We start from the raw sequence: 18,930 nt of genomic DNA, 5'->3' as shown, positions 1-18,930 counted from the left end.
CCTTTGTCAAATACTGGGCCAACAATCATCTGGAATGATACATGTATTTATTAATGTATGGAGAACAGTGGTTTGTACTGGAAACAACATGTATGTATTTCATCAGGCCTCACTGAGTTCAACTATCTAATTGAAAGGAACCATCTGAGTTCAACTATCTAAAGTGATAGGAACCATTGAGTTCAACTATCTAATATGAAAGTAACCATTTTAGTGCAACTACTTAATGTGAATGAAACCATCTGAATTCAAATATTTTATGTGAATTAAACAGTTTGAGTTTGATTACTTCATGTTAAAGGAACAACAGAGTTTGACAACTTCATGTGAAAGGAGCCATTTGAGTTTGACTACTTCTTGTGAAAGCAATCATTTGAGTTCAACTATTTCTTGTGAAGGAACATTTTTGTTTGACTACTTAATGCAAAATTTAAAATGGCAATTTGTGCAGCTCTTTGGTTTTTAAACATTGTAGTCCATCATGTTCAAAGTACACAGTAATGGGACTGTAAAAAGACAATATGTGAGACTGTCATGGGACTATGAAAAGACTATATGGGGTTGTACTGGGACTGTGAAAAGTTGTTGTTGTTGTTGAAGGGTTTAACGCCATTTTTCAGCACATGATAGGCTATACATGGCAGCCAGTATTAATGGTGGAGGAAGATCCCAGAAAAAAAACGGAAAGAACCACTGACTCACGAGAAGCTACTGGCAAGCTTTCTCACATACCAACATTAGCCGAATCCGAGACTCAAACACACGCAGACGGAGGTGAGATGGCAGTGATCCGTAATGGAGAGTGCTTTAGACCACTCAAACACTCGGGGCCCCGTGAAAAGACTATGTGGGACTGTAATGGGACTGTAAAAAGACTATGTGGGACTGTTAACAGAATTCATGTGAATTAAGGAGCATTATTTAAGGGCTGTTCCATTTAAACATACACGGTACCCAGGGATGGCAGTTATTTAAAAAATATATGTCAGGGTACTTTGATTTCACAGAGTTCATATTAAAATGATAAGAAAATTCTAAAACACATCTATGGGTGACTCTTTAAAAGTGCCTTCATTGGGTTCAATGTATGTTTCAATGGAACAGCCCTAATCACATTTCAGTACCAACGATCATGTCAAGTTGGACATAGATAATGATCTGAGACTGAAATGGGAATGTGAAAAGACTATGTGGGACTGTAATGGGACTGTGAAAAGACTATGTGGAACTGTAATGGGACTGTGAAAAGACTATGTGGGACTGTAATGGGACTAGGAAAAGAATTCATGCAAATAAGGAGAATTATATAGCCATGTTTCAGTACCAACGATCATGTCAAGTTGGTCAGAGTTAATGATCTGGGACTGTAATGGGACTGTGAAAAGACTTTGTAGGACTGTAATGGGACTAGGAAAAGAATTCATGCAAATAAGGTGAATTATATAGCCATGTTTCAGTACCAACGATCATGTCAAGTTGGTCTGAGTTAATGATCTGGGGCTGTAATGGGACTGTGAAACGACTATGTGGGACTATAATGGCACTGAAAAGAATTCATGTGAATAAGGAAAATTATATAACCATGTTTCAGTAGCATTCATCACATCAAGTTGGTCCGAGTTAATGATCTGGGACTGTAATGGGACTGTGAAAATACTATGTGGGACTGTAATGGCACTGAAAAGAATTCATGTGAATAAGGAGAATTATATAACCATGTTTCAGTAGCATTCATCACATCAAGTTGGTCCGAGTTGATGATTTGGGACTGGGTAGTCAAAAATAGGCAGATAATATGACACAAATATCATAGATTTCTTTTCTTATCAAATTAGCAAAATCTGTAGGTTCACTACTACTTACTGGATATGCTTTCTCTGTCACAAGCTCAAGGAGTCTGTTTTCATTTTTTTTTACACTGCAAATTAAAAAGAAACACATTTACAAAAAAATACCAATATTCATGCCAGAACAACAGCATTAATAGTACTCCCTCATTAACAATACTCCCTCAATATAACACTGTCTATGTGAGACAGAGTAAACCACCTTACAGTGAGACTTGCCTAACAAACCTAATCAACCAAAAGCTTAAGACTCTATGACATACCTGAAACTATGTTAGACACATGTGTTGTGTAGTATGAATCCATGTAGTATACAAAAATATTGCACAATTCTGACAATGTAAAATTAATGTAGAAAATATAAGCATATAATAACAACTTTATGTTTACATTTATTGTAGTTTGTGATTACATCTTTTATTCATTGCAAAATCAATGTTGTCTGTTGAAATTTTTGTTTTGTTTATTAAAGCAGTTTTAATAATAATAGTTTTTCCAGTTAATAATATATCTAAAATGTAAATCTCTGTCTAAGAATTGACAAAATGGAATACCATACTCATATATAAGCCCATTTTCATACAAGTCGACACACACACCCCAACTAAACATGTAAAACATTAAAAAGTGCATGGCCTGTGCATAAGCCGACTATTAAATCCAGCCATATTGAAAATCTTGCTTTTGCTACTCCTTCTGAAAGGATGGTCATGTTCACTTAGTTTCAGTACAGGAGGTCCTTGGGATTCAGGTTAAGCATGTGATCTCATCTTTGATGACCTACAATAACATCATGTACTGGTAGTCAAAAGAAACTTATTTGTTTAGACCTTATCCTGTGGATATGCCACCCACCCCCCTTCTTCCAGACTTTAATTTTCCTAAATTATTCAGCTTATATGCAAGTATATTTGGTAGATTTATACTAGATTTTATACTAGCTACTGTTTATGTACAGAAATACAAAATTTGAAATCTGTAACAACCACTACAAAAACTCACTCTTGAAGAAGGTTGTGAGTTTCAATGTATATATTATTGGCAAGCTCAGCAAAACTTGTGGTATCGAAGCTGTCTTCATATTGACGAATTTTCCGCAATTCTTTGTAGGATTTACCCTTCTCCTTAAGTTCTGTAAACCTTTCACTGGCTCCCTGTGTAAAAATCAGAAAAATTTAACAAGAGTTATTTAAAACTTATTGAGTATTTAGATCTTTAAACTTGAGTAAGTACAGTAAAGTCCCATTAGTGCCACTTTTGTTCATCCTTTGAGCAGATTATGACTGAACTATGTAATGTGCGACTATTGAAAACAATTTTCTCCACCCAACATCCAGACAGATCCAAAGTTTTAACAAATAAAAAGAAAGCATGAGATGTCAACATCAATTGATATATAATTATTATTTCATCAGTGTTCAAGTCCAAATGCTGTATCATCACTTGTTGCAAAATTAAAATTGCTCCTCACCGTTGATGATATTCATATCAAGAGAAAATCTGTCTTCCCCCCTCCACTTGTCTAAACACGCAATAACTCTGCATCCATATGACACATCTTACTGTGTACAGAAAAGGCCTGACATTTTACAAAGTTTTTAATTATTTATAAAAAAAGAAATGCATTCTTTCAAAAATGCTCAGATGAAAAAGTTTCTATGATTGTATTTTCAAAAATATGTCTCAATATTATCAAAGCATAAAATGAAAAGTGACCCTCGCAGTCCTTGATGTTAACTTGGCAAAACATTCAACCACCCCTACTCCTCACCACGCTGCACCATGGTATATGGTCAACCACTTGCTTGTTTGCTGAGCAAACAACCAAACTTGTATCACAAGGTTGAGAAAAATCAATTCCTCAGGCTAAACAATTTCCACTGTCATCTGATATTTACAAGTGGTGCCCGAGGAAGGGCAAGTCACATTTTTCTAGATGCTCATCCAATTGGTCAAGGGACATTTTAGTAAAAGTTTCAATTCACTGCAGGACAAGCAGCAAGCTGAAAATGTTTTGAGCCCAGATTACTTTCTTTTCAATATATGTTGCCCATCCATAAAATAACTTGCCTTTTTACAAAAAAATAAACACAATGGAAAGTTCCTCTCGCATCTGATTTTCAGTTATAATGGTATGAAAACACTGCATAAAGAAGTACATGTACTTGCTAATAAGTCAATTCTATCTATAAACCACTCTGGCCAAAATCGGAGTCTATGCAGGTGGTTAGGAGTAATCAGTAAAATAAAGAATACACCCTATTCTGCCGGCCCATTATGTCAAGGCAAATCTTTGTTGTTTGTGCCTGGACTTGACTTATAAGTGAGTACATATGGTGTAACATTCATGACTGAGATGACTTATAAGTGAGTACATATAGTATAGCATTCATATGACTAAGATGACTTATAAGTGAGTACATGTAGTATAGGGGGTGCTCACCATTTAACATGTACTTTTGGGAGAGTGACATACGTAAGGTGAATTATTTCGCATTTAAAACATGCATAATGGAGGGAATGTTGGCATACCTCTATGCTACATTAATGTAATGTGGATGATATTTCTTTGGATATTGTACTTTTGGAAATTGTACATGATTTAAGCACACTGCTAACTAAAATGACTGCTTCCTTGTGTTAAGAAATCGCCTGAATTAGTCTAAAGTACACTATACATAGCAACTATTAAAATAGGGAAAATGAATTTTGCCAGACTAGACAATACCACCTTCTGAAAGTGCAATGAATGAATTACCAAATATATAAAATGTAAAAAAAGTTATCAGCTCTTTTTTATACAATTTACTTCTGAATTTGAGGAAGTGAAAATGACCAAGTAGAGCTAGCATTTTTTTGAAAGGTGCACATCTGAAGTAAGGCCAAGCTGTTTACTCTATAACCCATAGTACACCCATCAATCATACATGAAAATAAAGGGAATTAAAGGTTCTTTGAATTATACCAAAGATATACAAGGTCTTTTTTAAATAGTCAGTATAACCAGTGAGGAAAACTGGGGAAATTCTTTTTCTTTAAAATTCTAACCCTATGCAAAATATGCAACTGTAGAGCGCCACCATAGCAGTCATATGACTGAGATGACTTATAAGTGAGTACATATAGTATAGCATTCATATGACTGAGATGACTTATAAGTGAGTACATATAGTATATCATTCATGACTGAGATGACTTATAAGTGAGTACATATGGTATAGCATTCATGACTGAGATGACTTATAAGTGAGTACATATAGTATAGCATTCATGACTGAGATAACTTATAAGTGAGTACATATAGTATAGCATTCATGACTGAGATAACTTATAAGTGAGTACATATAGAATAGCATTCATATGACTGAGATGACTTATAAGTGAGTACATATGGTATAGCATTCACATGATGAGATGACTTATAAGTGAGTACATATGGTATAGCATTCATGACTGAGATGACTTATAAATGAGTACATATAGTATAGCATTCATATGACTGAGATGACTTATAAGTGAGTACATATAGTATAGCATTTATGAATGACTTATAAGTGAGTACATACAGTATAGCATTCATGACTGAGATGACTTATAAGTGAGTACATATGGTATAGCATTCATGACTGAGATGACTTATAAGTGAGTACATATAGTATAGCATTCATGACTGAGATGACTTATAAGTGAGTACATATAGTATAGCATTCATGACTGAGATGACTTATAAGTGAGTACATATGGTATAGCATTTACATGATGAGATGACTTATAAGTGAGTACATATGGTATATCATTCACATGATGAGATGACTTATAAGTGAGTACATATAGTATAGCATTCATGACTGAGATGACTTATAAGTGAGTACATATAGTATAGCATTCATATGACTGTGATGACCTATCTGACATATCTATCTTGTTACTGATTTACATGATACCTATTTCATATTTCAATTATATTTTAGCCTTTCAATAAAAATAAATTTCTCTTTATACAGATAAAAAAATCTCAATATTCTTGATACTGCAAGGAGTATAAAATCATCTTAACATTTCTTCTTGAAAGGTAACAGATTTCTCTAGGACAAGGGATAGCATCAATTCTTACTAAATTTAATGACTCTCCTCTTCAAAATTGTCAAGTGCATTAAAATTCAGTCATTTTGCCATGAGCATAACAAAACCTGTACCATTAATTAATATTAACAAAGATCATTCTGATCAGATCATGTAAGTGCTTGACTTTTCAAAATCAAATCATTTAAGTATTTAATTTTTCTACATCAAAGGCCATAATCAAGTTCTAAGTGACAATTCTGCAATGAAATGCTTTTATATAAGTGGAGGCTGAACTAAACTGAACTACTTATAAAGAAAGTTGGCATACACTGCAGAGACCTCCCTGCCCCCCCCCCTTATAAAAAATATGACCAATTAAAGAAAATCAAAAAATATTTACATTCACTGTCTCTCAAAATATCTGACAATATGATAGGCTTGGTGAAAAGGGAAATCTCTCCGTATTAAAATAACACATAGATTACTAACAGTTGTCAGTGTAAAGACCAATGCTGGTAAAAAAATGAGGCATGCAACTGCATTTTCTTGAGTTACAAACACTGTCTCTCTTATTATATATTTACTTATTGACCATGTATCGCAAGGGTTTCTATCCCGCTGCATTCACTTGAACATAAATTAATACATCCATATTCTACCCACTTTAGTATCAATTTTGTGTTTGTGACTTTTCAATAAAACTATATGCAGCATTCTCAAAATTGAACTGTATCGAGTAAATTGAAGCAGGGATGAGTAACTGTTGTGATTCACACATCCCAAGAACTACACAATATGCAGTTTTGTATACCCATTATGTCTTCATGTCAACCTGCAAACCACACAGATCCTGATTTGAAGTAGCATAATGCACCTGCAGATCAAGGTATATGTTGTTTGTTCTACTGATTACTCCTAACAAACTGCATATTCCCAAATCTGCTGGCACATTATGCGATGGCAGATCGGGGTCTGTGCAGTTTGCAGTCGGACTCATTTTATAAGCGACTATATATGGTATGTGATGCTGATACTTGCTCAAGGAAAGTACAGTTCAGAATGATCTAATGTAGTTAAGCTCATCAACCAATTAATAAACAAAACAAACCTCTTTTGACAGACTTGACGCTTTTCCATCTCCCTCTGGTGGAACATAAGGCTCAAATACAGAATCTGCAAAATAAGGAAATTTCCATTTAATGTACCATGTACTTAGTAGGGGATCCATTTATCAAATTAAAGCAAACATTTCAAACCAACCAGTGGACTAAATGAGCTAGTTTGCATATACTCCATAATCTGTTTTTACAAGGGAAAAAAGTTTCGTTATTGATCCATATTAAACAAAGTGTATTAAACCTACAACATACTGAATTATTATCACAGTGCCAAAGTCATCAGCAAATTAACCTCCATTTTTTACTAACGGACTTTCACAGATGATCAAAATGGTGTTAAGCTAATTAGCCACCATCTTTAGCTAACTGACTTTGATAGGTTATCAAAATGGTGTCAAGCTAATTATCCTTCATCACTGGCTAAATGACTTTGATAGGTGATCAAAATGGTGTTAAGCTAGTTAGACTCCATCTTTAGCTAACTGACTTTGCTAGGTTATCAAAATGGTGTCATGCTAATTTGCCTCCATCTTTAGCTAACCAACTCTGATAGGTGATCAAAATGGTGTCATGCTAATTAGCCTCCATCTTTAGCTAACTGGCTTTCATAGGTGATCAAAAAGGTGTCAAGCTAATTTGCCTCCATCTTCAGCTAACTGACTTTGATAGGTGATCAAAATGGTGTCATACTAATTAGCCTCCATCTTTAGCTAACCAGTTTTGATAGGTGATCAAAATGGTGTCAGGCTCATTAGCCACCATCTCTGGCTAAATGACTTTAATAAGTGATCAATATGGTCTCAAGCTTCACCAGTCAACAATTGTGATATGTATTACAAAGAAAATCAATTAGATCCTGGTCAGGAACAACTTTCACTGGCTACAACTAAATCTCAAACTTAACAAGAAGATGCTTGCAAAGCATGACTTAACCAGACTTTTATTTTTTGTTCACTAATTGATTAGGACAATAAAATTATAAATATTAAACTAAATTGTCAGTGTTCTGTCAGTCACCTTGTTATTTAGATATTGTATTTAAAAAATTAAATAATTTCACAAATAATGCTTACAATGAAGGTGCGGGGCCCCGAGTGGCCTAAAGCGCACTCCGTAATGGATCACTGCCATCTCACCTCTGTCTGCATGGGTTCGAGTCTAGGATTCAGCCAATTTAGATATGTGAGAAAGCATGCCAGTAGCTTCTCATGGGTCGGTGGTTCTTCCCGGGTTCTTCCTCCACCATTAATATTGGCCGCCATGTATAGCCTATCGTGTGCTGAAAAATGGCGTTAAACCCCACAACAATGATGGTGAATTCTTGAGTTTTGATCCAGATTATGCCAGACAGCAACACTTACGAGATACTGTCAATCCAATAATGTGGACTACTAAGATCTGTAATTACACAGCAAGTTTATGGATGTAAAACAGGCATAACGTAGCCTCCCATGTTAATAAAAGGCAACTAAAAGTGACAGGTTATGCATTGGTACAGGGGTCATTATGCCTCATGATCAAATGGGGTAGGATGGAATTATACCCACTGGATCCACTCAGACGATCTACTGTGGTATGTCCTTTGTCAAGGCACTGTACAATAACCAACTCAGCACTAAAAAACCTGTGTTACTGTACTAAAATATACCAAACAAACTATATCAACTGTACAGGGTAGTGGAAGATTACTAATATGGCAGTTCGCTTGGAAAGCACACAAAGTTGCGGATTTAATACAGACATCTTTGCACTTTTTAGTGGATGGGTATATGTACAACATAAGTAATGTCAGTTTCTCATTCATTTTCCAATATGTACATAAAGACAAATTTACCTTGTTTACCTCTGTAGCACATTAATGTAGATGCTTATTTCATTATTGGTGCAGGGTGTCTTCCTCATTTTTGTTGTCAGACACCATGTGAAGTAATTTAATAAATTTTTGGAGAGCATACCAAAATTTTGTTTGCAGTCAGAGGAAACACAATACATATCATCATGTGTTGGACATTACTCACAAAGTCATGATGGTGATGCCAAAGCAGACTGCATCATGAAATGTCACAAAAAAAATTCCCCACTCACAGCAGCATTTGTAAACCAATGCTTGATAACCAAGCCTCCTCTCAGCTCTGTGTGTGCCACAATGTGTGTGTGTGTTGTTTAAGAGAGAGAGAGAGCATTAAAATTTTCCAAAGTACTAGTCTGGGACAAGTGCTCTTTCCTATTTCAAAACAAGTCTTGCAGGCACAAATTTCCAATCTTTAATCCCTTAATCACTTTACCTGCCTGTATCTGTCAATGCATGACCTCCAGGTATTCTGAATGTTTGAATCTAACCTCTCTTCATTTATTGATTCACATCCAGTGATATTACAATAACTGGTCATTGATAAATGTCTTAAGTGCAAGTCTTATTTCTATTAATTCAAACAAACAAATCCAGTATAATAAAAATGCAGTGTTTTAAACTGCCTTATGTTTACTCAGCCCTCATTCTCACGAGCTGATCGCCCTTTGATTTCAATCCACTGAGTCAATGCAATAAATTTATTGAAAGGCACTTTACTGACAAAAGTGTCCATTTCCATCATGAACTGATTAAATTGCAGTAATTAGTCATAAGTTTTTAATTGCTTATATAGGGGATCAACATCAATGGCATAAATTGCAACTGAAGTGAGATGATTACATTAATTAAGGATCAATTGGTGATTGCATTTAAACAACAAAATGTACATTATGATCACTTTAGTTGAAGTAGTTGACAAATAAGTTTATCTTTTCTAATTTAGATAATGAGTTTACCAAAATATTTCCCCATTGATGGTCATAAGGAAGATTTAGAGAAACAAATTTCATGTCAAAGTAGAAGGATAAAACACAGCTGCTATTGAGTCTTAGGTAACTCCAAAGAGACATAAGCTAAACTCTGCTGCAGCCAAAAATGTCAAATATGACACAGGGACAAAGAAATTTCATCCACACTGAGTTGATAAGTATTCATGGCTTTAATTCACTGATTCTGAAGGAAAGACATTTTGAAGCTATTGCAAAAATAATATCCCAACTGACATGAGTTGGATTTTCAACCAGTGTATTTGTCAATGTAAGTGACTTAAACAATCATATTTTTTTTATCAGTTTTAGACCTTCATAATGCCTCCGGCCCAATATGAAAAAAAAAGTTTTTCTGACATGGAGGAAGTTAAGGAAAGTCTGAATTTCAGTAAATTCATTTCCATTTTTGGAGCAAGAAAAAGTTTATATAACATTCTATGACAATAAAAAGTTAAGCCCTTTGAAGAAATAAATATGTTGTACATTATTTCTTTCTTTCTATTGATTAAAATGTATACATTTCATAAAATCTGGGCAAGAGTGATATTTTGGGACAAGTGAAAATGTTGGAAAAGCGGGGGCAGTGAATTTTCTGAAATCATTTGTCCTAGACATGTGGATGAAAAAAACACATTGTGCATATATCTCTCTCAACTTATTACAATGCATCACCTAACTCATTTAGTCTTAATACGGCAACCTTTTTCCATACCAATGTTGTCACCCATTTCAAAAGGTTGATATCAGTGAAAACATTTCAATGGAAACAAAATGTCATCTTACTTAGACATTGTGTATTGGGTGAAGGGACACAGAATAACAGTGGTTTTGAAAAATATCTCAAACTTCATCTTCTGGGTGAAGGAACACATCATATCAGAGACAACAGTGTACTAGGAAATAATTCCAACCTAGATTTTATGCATTGAGTGAGGGACAAGAAATGTAAGAGACAAAAGAGGTGTTGACAAAATTTTGTCTAACTCAGACTTCCTTTTACTGAGAGATTGGATGCGTAATACTGACCTGGCATTAAGATGAATAACCATTACATTAACCTGCACAATACGCAGTAAGGTGGCAAACAATGCCCTGTGAGTGGAATGGCATAGGTTTGACCTTTCCACAGACAAACAGCCCTGGTTTCACCAGCTGGAATTCAATCAACTATCATCAGTAACAATTTAGCCATGCACTAAAAACATGAATTTCTATGTTGATACGGTAATAATCATTTTATCACACACTGTAATCAATAATGGATTTCAAGACTAATTAAGCCTGTAATCAATAATGGATTTCAAGACTTATTTAGCCTGTAATCAATAATGGATTTCAAGACTTATTTAGCCTGTAATCAATAATGGATTTCAAGACTTATTTAGCCTGTAATCAATAATGGATTTCAAGACTTATTTAGCCTGTAATCAGTAATGGATTTCAAGACTTATTTAGACTGTAATCAATAATGGATTTCAAGACTTATTTAGCCTGTAATCAATAATGGATTTCAAGACTTATTTAGCCTGTAATCATTTAGACTGTAATCAATAATGGATTTCAAGACTTATTTAGACTGTAATCGATAATGGATTTCAAGACTTATTTAGCCTGTATGTATCAGAAGCACAATATGTCATGCTACTTAAGAACAAGGTAAAATACATTAGTCTCTGAATGCAACTTGTAATACTGTAAATATATAATCAATTATGTTTTTTAATTAGTCATTAACAACTTGCATGGTGTGGTTTTATTAATATCTGATTATAACTGAAGCACTATCAAAATAACTTTTCTATATTTTGTAAATATGGCATTCATTTTCTTCAACAATACCTTCTGAGGTAAAAAATATGATGTAATCTTCTCTTAAAATAATTATGAACTTAATAAAATAGTTTCAAATGCATTATATGCAGGAATTCCCTCCACTTCAGTATGTTGCAGATTGTGAATAATTATAGGTTACTGCATTCGTATGGGAAAATATGAACGAGTTTTGGGATGGAATACTGCACAACCTTGGGAGTGCAGTATATCCTTCCGACAAAACGAGTTCATATTTTCCCATACAAAGGCAGTAACCTTTTTATTATATGCTCATTTTTTTATTCTACCTAAGGTTTAATTATATAAAAACAATACACTACAAGAAACAACGTAAATGAATGTATGCCGCATTCCAAACTAAATACACAAGGAGCATATTCATCATTACACAAATCAACATTATTACTGCGCACATAACTCCGCCCAGATAAATTTGAACTTAGTCGCACGCTTGACATAACTTTTGAAAGAAAATGGCGTGTCTAGTTAAAATTGAAATTTGGAGTCATACTGTGAATGAATGTGCATTGCAACAAATTCTCCATTTGATCTGGAATGAATAGATTTTTGTATTTTTCTCGATTCTAGGAAATTTCGTGATTATTGACTGGATTTGTATGTGACAATTCCACATGAAATACATGAGATTTAATAAGCTAAATCCATCCCAAAACTCGTTCATATTTTCCCATACAAATGCAGTAACCTATAAATGCAGAATTCCGTTGAGTTCAGTAAGTTGCATTTTGTGAATAACATTATTTGCAGAACTCCTGAGTTTAGAAATTGTGCATAACATTCTATGCAGAACCCCCTTGAGTTCAACAACTTGCAAACTGTGTCTCAAGTATTCAACATGTTTCATAAATATTAATGCAAAATCACAAGTTCAAGGCTTTATGCATCGCTTACCATACACACTCACTTATAAGTCAAGTCCATCTACAAACACCATAGATCCTGATCCACTGTAGCATGATGTGTCTATAGCTACGATGTCATAGCTTCAACTTGATTTGATGAAGGCTGAGGCTACAAACTGATCCCATATCAAGTAATGGAGCAAAACAAATCATCAGTAAAGTCAGAAAAACAAACAGTGTAGAAATCTACTACATAAGTATAATCATGTTGTGAAACAAGTTTGGCTTATTTTGAATTTATTAAGCCCTTACACAATAATAAAAATTGGCATGGTTACACTAACCTTACCATGACCGCCATAACAGATAACTTTTAATGCGCAGAATTTCTGACTGAAACTGTGCCATATTTTTACTACAATTTGTTTACTTTTCCAAATAAGGCCTCAATGTTCTTATATGGTACACAAACAAATGAGGCTGAGAACGGAAGTAATCATTATTTGAGCTAATATGGTGGACAATCTAAATGAAAATATTGGATAAAAAAGTTAAACAAGATTTTACAACTATTTCTACAATTATTTGCGATACATCCAGTATTAAACATGAGGACTACTCAATTTATTGCATTATATGCAAGGAATATGTTCAAATTGTTGATATTAGGCTAAAAGAGCACTGGGTGTGATTCACACCCGGCTTGCTCCATCGACACGTATATGCTCATGCTAGTACCCCGTCCACGAGACAGGAGTTGGGGTACTAATATTAGTACTAGATGTGCCTACAGATCAGGGTCTATGTTGTTTGTTCTGATGATCACTCCTAACAAATTGCATAGATCCAGATCTGGCAGTGCATTATGTGATTGCATATCTGAGTCTGTGTAGTTTGCATTTGTACTCATCTTTTAAGCAAATAAATATAGTAATGTCAAAGGCATTACAAAGAAATATTACAAGTCTGTGTGTTTACACAAGGAGTATATTGGCCATCTTGCACTTGTGTAGTTATCACCTAATTATATGACATGGTGAACTCAGGCCCGTACTGTAGAGTCCATATAATGCATGACAGATTTATGAGTAGGTTGGGTTATCACCTGTTTTTGAGCCCTTCAACAATGGACTAAAGCAAAGTAATGCACCAACTGGCCAGGAAGACCCCAATTCAGGTCTGTAATGACAAGTGCAATAATAATCTGCTGAGTGAAGTACATGAACTGCCCAAACCTTACCTGTGTGTCACTAAACTACACTGTATATCACTCTTCACCAGCAAGAATGTAGTGGGGGCAATCCAGATTGTATATACTTACCATATTTACGACCTGTGTTTTGAAGCAACAGCTATACTTATAAGTTGAAATCATGATTAAAAAATTGCTTACTGGTATTACTGATGTACATGGGTCGTGTAAAAGTCCTTGGTTGGCAAATGCCTTCCTTCTTCATCCATATTCTCCTTTCATCTGGGGTAAATGTATCCCTTTCCCTTATTTCATCAAAATCAGGCAGATTAACCTGAAAATAAAACATCACCATCATCAATAATAATAAGAACAAAAACAACAGCAGCATAACTTCTGTGTTTCTGAATCATAATCAATGCCTGTTTTTGATTTGCACCAAGTTTTCAAAATAATAAACAGCACAGTCCCAGTTGCTTCCCTTTGATTAAATTACAATACACATCTATAGTGTATTTCTCAGTAATATTTAAATTTCATTGTGCTGTCAGATTTTTATGGTTTTTGTTCATTTGGGGTTTTTCTGCCATGTTTAGCAATTCCACAGCCACATTAAGGTGGTCATTTTTTCTGGAGTATCCAGAGAGACCCAAATATCTCCAGTAAGAAACCTTTTCTCTTATGAGTCAATCTTTCACTTGACTAAAGGTGAAACTTCAACTCACACTTAACATGACTAAATCTGATTTCTCCTAAACTGTAATTTAAATAAATGACACATTTATTATCATCATAACAGAACCAACACATAAAATATAATTATATAAATTTAAAATTCACAGACTGATAAATGTTTTGAAAGTGTTACTGAACAATAAGCAATCTTCTTCAATTATAACAAGTGTTACATACTTTTCTTTGCATAAAATGTATGCAGTCTTGAAAAATGCCATTTACATACTTTTCTTTGCATAAAATTTATGCAGTCTTGAAAAATGGCATATACATAATTTTCTTCATACTCACAATAGCAAACTTATCTGAACCAAGCCATGCAAGACATTTACATTTTGTAAGACCAGTGCAAAGCATTGACAACTGTATTTTCTGTTATAACTCGATGGTCTTAAATTAAGTAGGTGACAGAAAAGAGCAAAAGCTAAAACGTTTTGTAAAATTCAACAAACAATTTATTTCTTTAGTGGCCAAAGTGACAATTTAAAAAATAATTTATACCATTGTAAATTAAATCCCAGATAGACCCAATAATTCTATCAAGTCCAAATGTAGAGAGTATTCTGAATGAATTCCAGTGGTATTCAGAATGAATTCCAGTTTTGAACAAGCTCATATGCCAGTAGTTGCAAATGTGCTAATGTGCCAGTCTTGATGTATTACAATCATATAATCCAAACTGTCCTTGAAATAATTCATAAGCACTTTGTAATTCCAGTGAATAATTTAAATAAATTAATCATCTGAAATGAAAACTGAACACAAAAATAAGACTGATTCCACTTTGAATGTTAAGATAGAAACAAGGGAATCTCTTATAGAATCAAGCTTAATGTAAAAACCTAAGAAACAATTCAAGAACCAGGATGAGGGTCAAAAGTTAATTTCCAGAACATTCTAAGTTATAAAAATCTTCTATAGATCTTGGTGATCTCATCTTAACAGAAATATCCATTAAAGTGCAAACAGAATTCACTGCTAGAAAATTCTAAGGTCAGAATCAAAACTGTTTCTTGAACTCAAACCTAGGAAAACATGTTTATGCAACATGATACTACACATGCAGGCCCAACTCCTACCATCATTTATGTACAAAGGTTGACAACACAATACAAATTAAATACATATAACATATAATCATGGACAAACGTCAACACATAAAACAAATTAACTATACAGAACAATTTATATAAAGGACCCTTGAGTATACAGATCAGTGTCTTCTGCATCCAAGACCACAAAGTTGCCAAGTCTATTATTCAGCGGACCTCTTATCCTAACTGATAGGGTTTGGTTTCGTTTTGTTGTTTGGTGATTTTGGTGTTGGTGCACTGGTGAATGTTGTCTGTGTGGAGATTGTGTATTTCTGAGGCTTATAATGAGGAATATTTGAAAATGTTGCTGCATCAGGTAGACTTGTTTGGGTCTGTGCATCCTTTGTTATCTTTTGACTGGTCCTTATTATATTTATGAAGTTTGGGCTATGTAAGAAGGTTCTAGAGTCTACCATAATTTTGGCCCCATTGAAAAGGGATATTTGAGGTGTATTTCATGCTCTGAATTTCCTTCTCCTGTTTCCAGGTTTTGCAGTCCTTTGAGTTGGCGTGATGCTCTTTTCCACAGTTTATTTAATGTGGAGCGGCCGTTCACTTGGGTTCCCAAAGTGATGAGGTGCCACACTGTCTGCACACAGGGCTTCTGTAGTATCCATCTTCATGGTGACAGCACCTCTGACAATTGAAAGATCAAAATGGACTTGGTTCGTATACCTCAACTGTGCCCAGCAAATATTCAGGTTGTACTACCTTAAGCAGTGTTGGTGCTTTGAAGGCAAATATGATGGTTGTTTTTTTTGTGTACGGCCAGTTTGATACAAATCTGATGAATGGCAAGTCACAACAATGACTCACACCTATGGATGAATTCAGTGACGAGTGAGTAAATAAGGTTACTGTTATATCATGGAATACCTTAATTTTCTTGATATTTTAGGACTATCCTCTTCACTCACTCCACAAGCTAGATACACAATTTCATATTTTTCACACTTTTAGAACTACTGACAAGACCAAGTATAGTCTTTTTTTATGCTATAAATAGTGATAGTATACAAGCCCTTTTGATGCATCTTTTAGCTGAATGACCATAAAGCACAGGAACGAATCCATGCCGCATGATTCATTGTCCAATTCTGACAAATACTCTTTTCATTTAATTTGATTTTATTTAATTTTTTATTCTGCATTATGATTCGTTGTATAGTCATCACCAATGTTCACCCACCCACCAAGGAATCCAACAAAGGGACACTTATCAAGTGCCAGGTATACAAAAGTGGTATACTCAGTAGGTAAAGATGCCTCCAGATTGACCCATTAAGCCACTGCCTTCTGGGAATTCTTCTGAGAAAAAAATATAAAAGTTGAAAAAAAATATGGGGAAACAGAAGTATCAAAAGCGATACTAGGAGAAAGGTAAAGTTAGACGAGTAAGTGAATTTTAAAAAAACTCCTAGGTCTCAGAGTGGCAAGCTGATGTGTTGAAACCGGACCCATCTGGACTAACTGTCTGATAAGAAGCAGAAGTTGAAGTAGTGTGTTACACTGGGGAGCCACTCATGGGTCTCCCATTTACTCTATTAAAGAATCATTTCCTCCTTTGCCACAGGTTGTAACCCACAGCCAACAGGCTGCCTACACTCATTTATATTTTATCACATGCTGTGAGGCCAAACTGATCCTATCCTACAACCCCAACCCACAATGGGATATTTCTCATTTGAAATCAGTTCACCCAATGCGGTAAAGTTAGTAGGCACAGTTGTCCTGTACAGAAACATTTCTTTTTCAATAACAGAATACTGGAACTGAAATATTGTTTTGCTGCCACTTCACTTTTGAAGTCCATAGTTTGTAAATTCATTTCTGTAATATGGTTAATTCATTCTTGTCACATGGTTCATAGAGAAATTTCAAACTGAAATTTAATTTTTTTTAATGACTTTTTGGGTCCTTATTACCCATTTTTAAGGCCCCCTTTTAACAGATTAATCTCATAATTTTACTGATGTGTTTCTGCATGTTTTTAACACTTCAACATACCTAAATTAAGTCTTTCTCTTAAATAGCTATCTGTTGTTTTCATTTGATTTATAAGAGTTATGCTTCACAATGTTTAAATTGTCCGCAAAATTTCCGCTTTCAATACATCAATTTATTTCAACAATACCTTGATTGCCACTGGAAGAGATACAAGGGCAGGCTAGTGGAAGGGATGGGGTTAAATGTACACAGTCACTTAAACTCATTGGAGGATTGTTTCCATTCTACACTCAGCCATATTCGAGCTTACCATTTCTGCTAACACTGAATAAGATTTTTTTTTCACAATGAAGAAATTTCTGAAAGTTTGATTCCAGAGATTTCGCAAGTGTTTACGCTTCTCACTTCCTGAATGCAGTTTCAGCATTTTCATCCATAACTTGTTATTTTTATGACAACTCACACAGTATGCCTTGTACCCATCGCAATTTACTTCTCTGACCAAACTGCAGTCAGACATCCACTTCTCATCCATTCACATCGGTCATTTGTACTTTTAATCAGAAAAATACTTGACCACTTCCATCACGTCTGAATTTATTTTCCTCAACAAAACTGAACAGCACTCTGCAGCTTAGAAAGAGTAATGTATGTACAATGTGAGAGCCAATTAAAAGTGTAGATATAGTGTTAACCATGTAATGCTAGTACTCTGTGCATTTTATTTTGACCACCAGTGTAAGTTATTCTTCATTTCATACAAAACATTCAGATTTTATTTAATAAATTTAAACTGTTTCAAAGATAATTATTTTACTGGAAGGAAGTTTTCATTTGTTAAACATCACGGAGTTTTCAAGCCAAGGATGAATTTAAGAACTTTTAAAGGCTACCCATAAAATTCAAGGTTGTACAAATTTAAAATGTAATGCTCTCTTTAAAATTTGCACAGTCTTTGGAATCCTTTATGGGAATTTGTGTGCACTAATTATTGGGTACATTTACTTTGCATCATTTCACAACTTTTCAGTTTGAATATCATCTCCAGCTACATATTTCTGAAAGAAAATGTAACATTTTTCACAAGATGTCAGTGCAGCATGACTACTGTGAGCTTGCACAGCGGCTTCCATTACAAATGGTATGAACTGTTGAAATCTTGATCTCCATAAAAACAGAATTTCAATTCGCACTTTTACACTGTACTCTTGATCTCCATTGAAACAGTGAATTTTGACTTGCACTTTTACACACAGACAAAAACAACGGAGTGTCTCTTACACGTTGAGCAAATTCATAATATTAACATTTAAGCAATATTTATGTCATAAAAAATATTTTTCAGAGATCAAATAAACATGCAAGCATCTGACATAGTGTTCAAAGACCCATTTT

General features: G+C 34.4%; 1 protein-coding gene across 3 annotated transcripts in view; it reads right to left on the bottom strand.

Moving 5' to 3' along the window:
- Positions 1-18,930, bottom strand: part of LOC149791576 (large ribosomal subunit protein mL45-like) — a 53,365-nt gene that overhangs the window by 6,723 nt on the left and 27,712 nt on the right. For all 3 annotated transcript variants that reach the window (XM_089970127.1, XM_089970125.1, XM_089970126.1), the window contains 4 exons: positions 13,961-14,093; positions 7,021-7,085; positions 2,850-3,001; positions 1,864-1,918 (listed from right to left, as the gene is read on the bottom strand). In XM_089970127.1, the coding sequence (XP_089826253.1) occupies positions 1,864-1,918; positions 2,850-3,001; positions 7,021-7,085; positions 13,961-14,093 (405 nt within the window). The remainder of the gene's footprint in view (positions 1-1,863; positions 1,919-2,849; positions 3,002-7,020; positions 7,086-13,960; positions 14,094-18,930) is intronic.

This window comes from Sinohyriopsis cumingii, chromosome 9 (genome assembly GCF_028554795.1).
Source record: "Sinohyriopsis cumingii isolate HCF-2022 chromosome 9, ASM2855479v2, whole genome shotgun sequence".
In the NCBI taxonomy this organism is placed as follows: Eukaryota; Metazoa; Mollusca; class Bivalvia; order Unionida; family Unionidae; genus Sinohyriopsis; species Sinohyriopsis cumingii.
The sequence above is the reverse complement of the archived record's forward strand: the minus strand, read 5'-3'. Positions and strand labels throughout refer to the sequence as shown.